The sequence below is a fragment of the Betta splendens genome, chromosome 5 (genome assembly GCF_900634795.4).
Source record: "Betta splendens chromosome 5, fBetSpl5.4, whole genome shotgun sequence".
Taxonomy (NCBI): domain Eukaryota; kingdom Metazoa; phylum Chordata; class Actinopteri; order Anabantiformes; family Osphronemidae; genus Betta; species Betta splendens.
In genome coordinates, this window is record NC_040885.2 from 2,725,618 (window position 1) to 2,738,940 (window position 13,323).

Consider the following 13,323-nt stretch of genomic DNA (forward strand, 5'->3'; position numbering starts at 1 on the left):
TTTAAGTCTTATCATAGCACATCATTGTACTTGAAGTACTATTTGGGTGATTTTATTAGAATGTGCTTTGTTCTTATCTACTTTATTATGCTTTGTTTTTTACACTGTCCTCCTGACATGAGTCCTGCCGCTGTTGCGGCGCCTTGCATGTTTCTAAACGGGCGGTGACCTCACGGCGCCATATTAAAATGCTCCCTCCTCTTTGCCTGTGAGATCGTAGCTTAGCAGCAGCAGCTAGCCGACAGTCTGCTGGGCTTCTTATACACATTCACGAGACTGACAGAGGCGACGACGTGATGGAAATCGACTCGCTTCAAGAGGCGCTTAGAGGTCACCTGGCTTTGTTTTGCTTCTTTCACGTTAGTTGAGACCATGTGTTTTACGTGTGATTCCTTAACTATTAGTGTTATTGGGGAAAACGACTCGCAGGCTAACGTTGTTAGCCAGTTAGCTCTTTTTAAGCACTAGCGCTAGTAGATGCTAACAGGACAAGCGGGTTCACGGAAATGGTTAGCTTTCTATTCAGTTAGCCTGTGAGCTAACTAAATGTGGTTATTTACGTTACTCGTAATTCGAGACGCGTGCGATGGCCCGGGATATTTGACAGTATCCTTACTGGGACGGAGTTAGCTGGTCACCGTTAACGGTTAGATATAGACTACTGTTTGCCGGCTACGCTGCTGCGGCTAACTCGACATGCTAGCACAAGCTAGTCATGGCTATCAAGACGTCTAGCTAGTCTGGCAGCAACCACTAACCCGCTACGTTATGTAAATAGCTAACGACGAGACATTGTTGTCGTCTTTAGCAAACGTCTTGGCAGAGACCTGCTAACAATACTCGTTTAGTTGACTAATGTAACTTGGTCTTGAAAACCGGCTGTTTAACACAAAGGGGGTTATGTCACAGTTATTAAAACTGTAGGTTGAGCTAGCTAGCTTAAATCAAAGCTTTTTATATCAAGACATTGCTTTAAAGAATCTACTTGTGTTCACTCTATGTTTACATTTGTTCACATTAGATTTTGACAAGAAGGCAAAGAAGGAGGCATCTCCTCATCTGGAGCAGTTTCTATGTCATGTTGCCAAGACCGGAGAGACCATGTAAGAAAACACAAAAGACTTATGAGAAATTTCTGTTCCACTTTTAAATATGATTTTGAAAAGGTAATAGTATAATTTAACAGGAAGAAGTAATGTTTATTACTTTTGGTATATCTTGACACATACATCAAATAAAAGATACTTTTACAGTATGTTTTCAAATTATAATGGGCTTTGCAAAGTCTGTTGAGCTTTATTATGTTTGTTTTCCAGGGTTCAGTGGTCCCAGTTTAAAAACTACTTCCTTTTCAAATTGGAGAAAGTGATGGACGACTTCAGAGCCTCGGCACCTGAGCAAAGGGGTCCTGCCAATCCCAACGTGGAGTCCATTCCATTTGAAGACATGAAGGAGAGAATCCTGAAGATTGTAAAGGGTTACAATGGGTGGGTGTCTAACTAGGCATCACGTTTCTCAATAATGCTCAGCACTTGACAACACTTGTTCTGTTGCGAGTAGCAGCCGGTGTAGCTTTCCTACTCCGAGTCAAAGTAGAGAAAAGAGCCCATGTGCTGCATGTCCTGCCACTGACAAGCAGCAAAAGTCTAGCCACAACCGAATGACAGGTTTTCACCCAGAGGCTGTCAGAGGGCAATTATTGACCTTTTATTTGCTTCTTTTACACTTTTTTTTTTTTTTTTTTTTTTTTTTTTTTTTTTTTTTTTTTAGATTTTTAAAAATAATTCTGATGTTCAGTGACAGTAGTTAAGTTATATATTATTATACACTATATATTATAACGTCTGAACACATTTACACATGCCCCCCCCCCAAAGCCATGATCCTAGGGGAAACATTGTATACCTAATTCTTCAACCAGTCTTAGTAATTTAAACAATCTGAGGCTCACTAAAAGCAGAATAGTAACATGTATTGTTATTGCTATGTTAATAAAGGGAAATGGGTTTTAATCAACAAACACATTAGTTCATAGAGTTGTGATCGTGATTCATAATTTCAGTTCCTTACTTTTGCTTTCTTTCCTGCTGAAGTTTGTGTGTAACCTGGCAGCTGCTGTAATGAAAAGTTCTAAATGACTCATTTTCTATCTGTTGTACATTGAGTCCTGTTCTTTCATTTCAGAATCCCATTCACGATTCAGCGCTTGTGTGAGTTGCTCACAGAACCGAAGAGAAACTACACAGGAATAGATAAGTTTCTTCGAGGGGTGGAGAAGGTAAGTTTCCTTCAGTGAGGAATGTGTTTTGCCTTTGAACCTTATCATTCATTCGCCTTTTCTTTTTCCCTAGAATGTAATGGTGGTGAGTTGTATTCATCCAACCTCAGAGTAAGTGTCATGCCCAAATGTAACAACAAAAGCTGAATAGTAACTTATTTTGGGTTCTGGGTAAATAAATTACCGGTTGTAGTCATTTTTATTTACTTTTTCCTCCAACTGAACTTGCTTGTGCAGGAAAAATGGATGCAGTGCCGTTAACAGAATGAATGGAGTGATGCTTCCTGGGAACACATCTGCTTTTACAGAGAGGTTGTCTTGGAGGAGCTTAAAATCATATTTAAATTTTAGCAACTAACACTTTCATTAAGAAAAACATTTTAATTCTTATTTTGGTTGGTTTTTTTTTTTTTGGTTTTGCTGCCTCCGATAGAAAAGTGAATGGACCAGGGACTCCTCGGCCGCTGAATCGACCGAAGGTGTCTTTGGCCAACTCACTAGCGGCGAATGGTCTGCCAGACAGCACAGACAACAAAGATCTCAGCATGGAGCAAGAAAGTGACAAAGAATCCAGGCATGTTAGAAGCTTCCACAAACTAGAATATGCCAACACACAAATAAACCCACTGGATTTTCATGTATCTCCTGTTTCTTCTTTGCTTCTCAGTGAGGTTTCAGCATCAGGAGGCTCACTGGGGAGCTCTGTGAAGAACAAACATCCAGATGCAGAGGAGGGCATGGAATCTGAGCAGCAGGAGGTGAAGAGACTTAAGTTTAGTAAACAAGAGGAGGAAGAGGAAGATGATGAGGAAGAGGAAGATGACGAGCAGGAGGAGGACACACTGAGGCCTTTACATGTAACCTGCCTCTCAAAAGAGGCTGAAGCCATGGTGCAGGAGGAGGAAGATGAGGAGGAGGAGGAGGAGAAGGAGGTCAGGTACAGCAAGGAGCACGAGGCCTCCAGTAGTGCTGCTGCTGTCACTGAAAAACAAGGTAGGGTTGTGTGTTTTTTTTTTTTTTTTTTTTTTTTTTTTTTTTTTCCTACATCCTGTTTTGGTGACCTTTTTGATTGTTAAAGACCATTTAATTGACTATACATATTCAAGGTCAGACTATAAGGGTAAACTATAGCTCTGTACCCAGAGGCAGCAGTCTATCTATGCTATCTACATTATTTTACTGTACATCAACTGCATCAACAGCAAGTAGGTGCTGGGTTGGTTCAGCTGTCTTTGTGTGTTCTCTCACACGCCTGCATGGCTTTTCTTTGGGAAATCAGGTATCTTCCCACAGTCACACAAAAAAACTTTCCCAGATGGCCTGGTAAGGGTCAGATCAGGTTGCAGAGGCCCCTACCCGGTGTTCCTTGAAGTCACAGGTCTCGAGGACACTTTAGAGCTGGAGAAAAAGTCCAGAGAGTAGTCTGTGCTTAGACCACTGCCCCACCACCTGACCCAAGATAGTTCTGGGTCAGGTGCTGGGTGTTCCTTGGTCCATTTATTGAATCAGCTTTACTGACCTAGTACCATATTGTAAGAGGCACAGAAAGCCTTAATTGTCATTGTGTGATGCCACACAACAAGATTAGTGAAGGGAATATAAATTAAACTAATTAAAACAAAAAGATCCATCCATCATATGAACAGCTCATCCTCTTAAAGCTCACAGGGTGGAATGAGGTATATTTTATAGGGTATTTTGTTTCCTAGGTTAAGTTATATCATGGTGTGGGCAGGTCCTAACAAAATCGTACTTGTGTTTGTCGCCTTTCTCTACAGAACCAACCAGTAGCACGCAGGTAGAGGCTTGTGAAGGCTCTGTCGAGGAGGCAGATCAAGCTGAGAGGGAGGTGCCGTGTGGCTCTGAGGAAGAGGGCAGTGACATGGATCAGACAGAGCAGCAGGCTCCTGCAGGTGTCCTGGAGAGCCCTGAGACCAGCAGGGACAGTGAGGAGAGCAACAGTGACCCAGTCAGCAGCAGCAGCAGCAGCAGCAGCAGTAGTAGTAGCAGCAGCAGCAGCGGTAGCAGCTGTAGCATAGATGAGAGTGCAGAAGCTGCCAGAGAAGACGTAGCTTTCACTCCATCTAGCAGTACGACTGAACGTCCTACAGAGGGTGCCATGGAAAGTGCCATCTTGAACACTGGGACCACTGAAGAGCCAATGGAGCAGGACTAGAACGAACCCCCTCTGCAGCCATGAGTGACCACAAAACAGCTTGTCCTTGAATCCAGCTTGACTGTCACTAGGGATGAGGATGACTGCACCTCGTTAGCAAGACAAACACCTCGTCCTGCTTTTGGACACGCCTCCAAAATGGCAACCTGGCATTCATCTGGGCATAGAAATATTTCTTTTCCTTTTTGTATTTTATTTTTTTTTAACTGGAATATTTTATTGATTTTTCTGCTTTTAAGTTTCCCTTTTCAAATAGGCTTGTTTCAGCATCCTTAGGTTCCGGGCTGGATTTGTTCTATTTTGTGTTCAGGATGTTCAGATGCTGCAATAGTCTAATCCATTTTTTTATTCCACTCCAACCATTTGGACATTGTGGCAATTATTGGTTAGTCCATGTTTTATAGCTATTAAGGCTGGTGTCTGATAAGTATTGGGGTCAGATCAGAGCCAAGTCATTTCAAAAGTCATACAAATATGAGCTACTACAATCATTTCTGTTCCAGACCTGACCTCCCAAAATGCCCCTTAGACCACTATTCTATTACTCTACCGGGTTCCATCAGGCTGCTGACAACATTGTATTTACATCTCCATCACTGAGCTAGGAGACTTTTTTTCTAGTGTGTCTTTGTTATTTTAACCATATTTTTGCAACGATACACTACCAGTCTCACTGAACGTACCATGAGACACCACCTTGTAGAGGCGTCCTCTGTAAAATCATATTTTGGATGCATACACCATCATAATTTATACAATCCTTTCAGTTGAGGGTTTTTTGGAGTACGTTTTAGTTTTGTCTGCCGGTCGTTATTTCCAAAACCAGCTGTAAGTACAAAGATGACTTCCGCTTTCTTTGTATCGTGATGTCACCATGTCGTTTCACTGACCGATATTCACAGCAATTTCAGGCTCCAGTTCTACACCTGTTTCTGCAGCTGTACTTTTTGATATTTAGAATTTTAAATTTCTGTAAAGTAGATTTTTGTAGATTGTAATACAGTATGTGTTCACTGCCTTTTGTGAAACCATATATAATTGTATAATTTCTGTGTATACTCTGAATGCTTTTGCTCTCAATGCGGTATTCAGGAACAGCAATAAATGTTAACATTTTTATGTGTGCTGGTCTTGTTTGCTTTACACACAGCATCTTGTTTATTCTGCTCTGTGTGCATCAGCAGCGCTTGCACTGTTACACATTCCACTTGCCCAAGTCGTTTAATGTTTTTTTTTTTTCTGGGCTCCACTCTTTACTTTGGGATGCAAGATGTGCTAAAAATGTTTTGTGGTGTCATTTTTGGATCAGATTTTGACACTTCTCTAATATGTTCACACTCAGGGTTCTTTTTGATGTTGATGGCATCTACACTGGCCTCTACAAGTCTGTGTTTTCACAGACCTGCTTTTTCAGTTGCTAAATAATGTCCTTAAAGAATTAACTCCTCATTATTAAGGTTGAAATTAAACATCTTTGAATAATGTAGTATCTAATTTTACTGGTGTGTGTGTATAGTAGCAAACATTTGTCTTATGGACTTATTATAGACGAAGTACATTTTATCAGCAGACCTCTGAGACTTCCTGACGACTGTAATTTGCTCAGGCTCCCAGAGGAAATAAAGAATCGACTGCATTAATCCATGTAGGTCTTTGAAGACTTCTTTCAAGGGAGACAAATGTCTGTCTTTATGAATGTTGAGTGAGTGATGGACAGCGGTGACTAATGAAATAACTACTGCTTAATACTTCTCAATATTCAAAAAATAGCATGTTGGCAATAATTCACACACTCATAAGTCAGAAGTCTAATATTTCCAGTTGGAGCAAAGTACTGGTGAAATCCTAGTTCATTACTACAGTCATTGAAAGACTGCTAAATTCACAGGTGCCCAGGAAATGACCAACACTTGAAGCAGGGAGTAACTTCTGCGTTTGTGTCATTGCTCCACTTCAGAAGTACAACTGTCGTGTTTTAATTAAACCTTTATTTCGACAAACCCCGTGTAACCTGTAATTATCTCCCTGCGAGTGGGTTCTGGGTGAAGTCTTTGATCAAATTACCAAACAGCCAATAAAATTACTATGAAATTATTTCCCCTTTCATTTCACCCAGAGGAGCCTCTTTCATCTGACCCTTGGAGGCCATAGCAGGACGAAGTGATACTGGAGTGTCACGCGTCACCACCTTCCTCATGAGGAGAACCTTTTAATGGAAGTGTGATCAGCAGCAACGCAGAACAAATCCCAGTAATAGCCTCGGGTCATGTTAAGTGGAGGAGCTGCACTGTTGGGCAGGATTAACAAGAAACGCACAAAGTTTTCAGAAAGTCATTCTAACATCGCAAAGTTCCAGTGGATTCAAGCATATTTATATGGTTCAAACATGATTAACTTAAGTTGACACATGGAGCAGCAGCGGTGATGCCAGGCTGCTGCACATTTCCCTTCTCATCCAATAGAGGGTACTGTTTAGTTTCCAAGCCGGCCCAAATGTGCCTATAGGCTGGTCTGGCGTCAGAATGCAGACCCAGTCCTGCTCCTGCTCCTGCTGTGACACATTCTGTATGCCCGCTTATGCTGCACGTCGCCTTAAACTGCCTGGAAAAGCACACACACACACACACACACACACACACACACACACACACACACACACACACACACACACACACACACACACACACACACACCCACACACACACACATCATGACCTTCTCCGGCTCCGTCTGGCGCTGTCCGCAGGATGAACCCATGCCAGTCCTAATTCACTTACTCGAGCAGAGGACCTGCCTATGAATAAATGTGAATAAGCATTTAATTCATTGTACCCGTCAGAATGCTGCTTCTGCTGCCGCTTGGTTTAACCTGTGACACAGTTATCACGCCTCCTCAAAAACCACAGACATCAGATCAGCTCCCACGCTCCTTGTTTGCTCCGTTATCAGCCTGATCTAGAGTACGTTGCTTGTAAGTCGTTGCTTATATCCCCCCCCCCTACCTATGACTGCAGGCAGCAGGGAGGCTGCACTAGAGGAGGCCTCCAGACACACTTATCACAGTGGCCTCAGCAAAAAGATGGAAGCTGGATTATTGTGAGAGCCCGGCTCCACTGGGTTTGAGGAGTGGGATTCGTAACGTGTCATCACAGAGTAAGACAGAAAGTGGAAGAGTGTTTGAGCGTCAATGTTTTACTAAAGCCCTGTTTTTATGAAATACTACGCTGCCTCAGATGTGATCCAACACAACGGCTGAAACTAGAGTGGGTTCATCCTGACGAAAGCTCCTTTGTGCATCACACACACAGGAGCAACAATGGATTCTCTCTCACTCACCCATGGTTTCAGCAGGGGTGGACGTACAGGGTGGGAGGAGGTGTTTATTGCGGTGTTTGGAGGGTGATGCTAAGACGTGATCATCTAGAAATGAAAGCAGTCAGCAGCAGTTTCGCTCTAGACATGTGCTTTAGACGATAAGAGCTTTGGTGGCTATTTAAAGGAGACACGTTTCCTGCCACGCAAACACCAGTAATGCACATTTCACAAGTTTCGATAGTGAAGTGACAGGAAACACTGTGACATTTGCTTGTTTGTCTCCTCAGTGAGAAAAGCGTCGACGGCAGGTTTTCCCCTTTCCAGCGTCTCTAACCATGGTCATACGCCACAGTACAACCCATTTGTTTAATTATTTTTTTTACCAGGCAAAAATGGTGAAAATCTTCAATTTTCATTCCGTATGTCAACACTGAAGTCTCCATCCAAAGCAAAAGCCTCTGTTTGGCTTCAGGTTGTGACCTTTCATGCGACTTTACTGCGCTCTAATGAAGTCCACTAATTGACTTTACTCATCATGCTGGAAGCACAGGGCCTATCTCCCCCCCAGCCCACTTAGTCTAATGGCACTGAAGGGACTTGTTTATAACAGCCCCATGCTTTTAGAGGCCATTTCCAGAGATGCAACCTGCTCTTTGCACTGGGTTGTAAAAAGTGTGAATGGGAGACTAATAAAGGTGCAATTACCGCAATTGTGTGTGTACACGAAGGCAGTGTTGAGGCAGTAAACTCACACCACGCAGCGAGAAGGAAGGTGGCTCGGATGCCTTGTGACGACGATGATGATGATGATAACAGACTCAGACACAGGAGGGCGTCTGTCTGAGCTGTTGCTGTCTCTCAAAGAACTGACTTATGGTAATTGACAAGAATTTACTGTAAAATGAGGCTTAAATGAGGCCTTTCAATTACATCTTGCATCACACAGAGGCTGTAATTTCTCACTCCAGTGGCTGAAACAGTGGAGCCCGGGGGCAGAGGGCACTGACTAAACGAGCAGCCGTTTAACGTCGCTGCGCTTTCATTTAGCAAATGAGTCAAAGGCTTGTAAAATCTGCAAATGAACTGAGTTGATTTGGTCAAATGGTTTCATCTCAGCCTTTGACAGGAGCCGTTTTTAAACAACGAGGTGAAACAGCTTTTTATTCTCAGCCGTGTTTCCACATGGAGCTGATGATTGAACAGAGGCCAGAGCAGAGAACTGTGAGATTACGGGTCAGACTGTTCAGCCTAAATGATAAAGGTTCTGCGCCTCCATCTTGGGTTGTGCTCCACAGCTGCAGACCTGCCATGCAAGGTGCTGGTCCAACCCAGCAGGTGCTTCTAGTAGATTAAAGTGTGAACTGAGGTCACAACGAGGCCCAAGGGATTATTAAGAGACATGTTTGACATTTGGAAACACACTTTTTCTTCTGAAGGGGTGAGATGAAAAGATCAATACACGTCTCATGTCAGTGGATTTAAGGACTAGCTCAACATGAGGACTACAATATGATGAGACGTCATCAACCTCCTTATTCATTCTATAAAAAGATATTAGTCATATGAACACACTCTTTGATTTCTACACAGGTATTTTATTGTAACCTTTTCCTGGCAGACAGCACTAACGAGATATTCAGCACTTACAGTAGTTTCATACTGACTCAAACATGTAGCTGCCAATCAATGAATCTCTTTTTATGAGAAAAATGTTCTCTGCTCTTTTTCTAACAGGGTGAAGCTGGAAAAAGTGCTTCTCACACACAGGACATCACAGATTTGAAGCGGAGGAACCTCAAGACAAACTGTGACATGGCTGGTGAGAGTAATCTCATCATTTGTGATTGATTGACCAATAACTAGAATTCAAATCTACTGGGTGAATATTATGATAACAGCTTAATATATGCACTGAGTTGAAAACAATGAGCTTGTTCTTTTTAAAAACAACATATTCTCCTATCCACATTTAATTTTAAGCATTAAAAAATAAACAAATACAAATTAGCTCATTGATCATCTTAAAAACCATGGACCATAGAACATAATCTCCACAGACACACACTGGTCTACAGTGTGTGTCTGTGGAGTCAAACAGTCTACTACATGTTTGAGTCAGAAGATGAAAAGGGATTTGGAAACAGAAAACAATGATGAATGAGGAAAAATAAAGGGTTAATCACTCTTTTAGGAAACGTTATGCTGAAAATTCTGCATATTGTCTTGTAACAATAAAAATAATAATGATAACTAGCAATTTTTCCATCAGATAAAAGCCAAGTATGAGCCACCTCTCTAAAGCCTCTGAGAAACACGTTGTTGTTGGAGCATTTGACCCATGATCTTCAAAGGCTCCATTGCTTGTGCCTTGTTTACGGCCAAGCGGAGCCATAAGTCACATGGGTGCATCCTCCCACAGCTCGTCCCGCCCAGCTCAGCTATTCTCTCTGGGTCACGTCACATCAACCTTTACGGCTCCTTTTCTACAGATTTACAGATTTACAGCTAATTCAACCCTTCCACTCATTCCACATTACAGGCTGTGGTTGGACAGAATGTGGTGGAATCATGGTGGAAAGAGGGAGACAGCGTGAGGGAAAAGCCATGTTGCCACTTTAGACTGGATTCAAAGATTTTACTCACATATCAGGGTTTAAATGTTTTTTTTTTATTGCTGGATGAAGACTTCTGTCCAAATCTACAATCTGTGATGTCTCAATATTTACTATTACTAAATCAGCAACTAACTAATCAACTAATCATCTTGTACAGAGTCTCTGTACAATGTCTCTGAGCAATGTCATTTGAACAAATGTGTGACCTGGAAAATGATTGAACCATCTGACAAACTTCTTCATGCCAAGAACTGCTTGTCATCAGAGATTTAATGATCAAACGCATAAAAACAGGAAGCAATGAAACCTAAACGCATGAAATGATGCTCAAAAGTCTTCGTTTTAACTAGTCACACTCAACAAACTGTATAGACAGCAGCATTTCTATCATACATCTGAGAAAAAGTCTATTGAAAAATATTGTTTTGTCTCTGTAATGTTTTTTGCTAGATTTCCTCAAAAGAGTGAATGTATCAAATGTGATTAGTAACATATTTGGTAACCAGATGATTATAATTGCCATTATAACACTTATTTGTTAAAACACTTCTTAAAAATTTAGTTCATAAACAATATGTTTTTTTAGGAATTGTCTTGTGTGAGACTTTATGATCAATATTTCACTGTCTGACCATTTTTTTAACTGATAACGTCCATGTTGTTCAAGATCATATCTCCTCTAAGTAATTTGCTCGTTTTCTGACATTAATCTTTGTCGGTGTCGTCCCATTTCATACTTGTGATACATCAGAACAGATTGTGGGTTTTATGATACATTTCTTTACCTTATGGACCTTTTTCTCATTTATCTCGGTTGTCACACACAGTTTCCCAGCAAATTCATTGTTCTGGTTGGAAATAAGATAAGATGCTGTCAAATACAATGTGGCTGCCCCGTGTTAAAATCAATCCCCAGCCTCCTCCTGCCAGAATCAACGCTACTGCAACAGTGGGGAAGATGAAGATACAGATGAGAGACGCCTCCATTTCCATTTCAAGGAAGATTTTCTTTCATCATTTGTATTAGGCAGCATCGTCACCTTTATTTGACGTTTGATACGTTAATAAATGAATACACATTCAATAGACATTTTATACTGTTTCCTCACATTTGCTGAGATACCAGCAGTATTGTTCTAATCTTAATATCATGATCTGATTGATCCTGTACATCAAGGTCAGACGGAGCTGAATAGAAAAGTTCACATATTTAATGAAAAAAATTCGATTATGATTCCAATTAGAATCGAGTGTTTGAACTGGTAAACTAATAATACATTTTTCCCCTTTTCACATCAGTTTTCGGGTTGCACCTTCAATTTTGAATGTTGCTCAGCCTTGTGGAGCTGCTTTAAGCCTCACTAAAGGCGGCGGAGGAGCCGCCTCCTTATCAGTTAATGGATGAGTACACTGGAATGTCGGCCTATTCTCCACACTGACATTTAAAGTGATGAGCAGCGCTCCGCAGCCCAAACACAGACCTGTCAGACGGCCGGGGAGGACCAACACTTTTATCCCTGTGATAATAAAAATACATGGTGCTGGCAAAGCCAATGCGGTCGCACTAATCTCCCAGCAGTCTGCGTCGGCGGTTGGGGGAGCGTCCCACAATTGATTCCTGAAGCTTTTTGTTTGTCTTGCATCCTATATTGTTATCTCCCTCTAAAAGAGTGTGTACAGAGATTGCATTCAGGCATAAATCACCAAGTCCTGGGTTCAGGCTGCTAAAGGAGGAGCAATCAATTATCCTGCTCAGATGTAGAGGAAGAGGCTGAGCTTGCACTCGTTGCTCCTCTCATTATCATAATCATCCTCCCTAAGTGATGCACACTTGAAACACAAGGTTAAATCATGAATCACCTGACAAGACATACGCCGGCATTCAGGATATAATTGCGGTTTTTAAGCGCAGACGTTGTTTTGTTTCCAGTGGAAGCTGCAAATAATTTATGAAAAAAGTTAAATGCATTTACGATAAGATCATTTAAAGTCAGTTAAACCGTAGAGGTCTGTCACCTGTTGGTGTCGAACGTGTAACAGGGTTATCTGAGGATTTTAACACATGTCCTCTGTTACACTCCATCTGTAAAGTATCTTTACCTGTTGTAATAATAACACTATACCTTTGAACAGCAGCGCCTTGTTAATTAAGTATTCATTTCAAAAGAATCGACTTTGTAAATAAAGCCGAGCATGAATGAATAATCAATGCATATTAATGCTGCCCTGGTTGTTGTTGCCTCATTAGAAAACTTTATTGGGGGTTGAGATGACAAATGGAAGGGCACTGAGCTGTTAATTGAAGGATCATGTGGGAGCGAGGGTACGAGGTCCTGCTGACAGATGGTGGGAGCCTGGAGTCAGATAAATAAGCCATTATCCCAGCAAGGATACATCACCTCGTGCCAGCTTCCCTCAAAACCCGGTACCAACATGAAACATGTAAAGTAATGCGTCGGATCTCACTTATCAATTGTCCGACCACTTTTTCTTGGTGCTGGAAAAACAATTATAGGTGATGGAAAGCGGCTGCCACTGCGAGATCCGTTGGGGGAAGGTTTGTGGTAATGAGAGGAATCAAAAGTTGTCAAGGTTCACTTAAACGGTGGGGAACTCCAGTGACTGTTTCCACTCGGGTTCTGTCATGAATCCTAAACAGGGGTCGGCAAATCAGCAAGATCTGAGTGTGTGTGTGAGCAAGCATGAGTGCAGGAGTTAGAGATACTGAGTCAATGCGATAGAGGGAAACTGATGTCACTGATATTGGGCCCATAGTTTTGGTTTTAGCAACATCCTGGTGGATTCATGAGTTTTCACACAGATCACTAGATGCTTAGCGTGAATAAAAGCAGCTGCTGAAAACAAATGTAAGAGAAGGTAAATAGATAAGTATAACCTCATATCTTTCAGCAGAGATTGACTTAGAAGAAGAAAGAGGA

At 41.7% G+C, this 13,323-nt stretch overlaps 1 protein-coding gene across 1 annotated transcript; it reads left to right on the forward strand.

Annotated features, from left to right (window-relative positions):
• The first annotated feature begins 171 nt into the window (after positions 1–171).
• On the forward strand, positions 172–5,573 carry ppp4r2b (protein phosphatase 4, regulatory subunit 2b). The gene is made up of 9 exons (XM_055509067.1): positions 172–330; positions 1,022–1,103; positions 1,317–1,487; positions 2,185–2,278; positions 2,352–2,389; positions 2,516–2,590; positions 2,712–2,856; positions 2,950–3,271; positions 4,057–5,573. The coding sequence occupies exons 1-9, from the start codon at positions 297–299 to the stop codon at positions 4,452–4,454; spliced, it is 1,359 nt and encodes a 452-aa protein (XP_055365042.1). The 5' UTR covers positions 172–296; the 3' UTR covers positions 4,455–5,573.
• Positions 5,574–13,323: the final 7,750 nt, after the last annotated feature.

Excerpts from the sequence above, each read along its gene's own strand:
- ppp4r2b (XM_055509067.1), top strand. The coding sequence starts at position 297 with ATGGAAATCGACTCGCTTCAAGAGGCGCTTAGAG. Across the intron at positions 331-1,021 it reads GCTTCAAGAGGCGCTTAGAG|ATTTTGACAAGAAGGCAAAG; the intron begins GTCACCTGGCTT and ends TGTTCACATTAG. Across the intron at positions 2,279-2,351 it reads TTCTTCGAGGGGTGGAGAAG|AATGTAATGGTGGTGAGTTG; the intron begins GTAAGTTTCCTT and ends CTTTTTCCCTAG.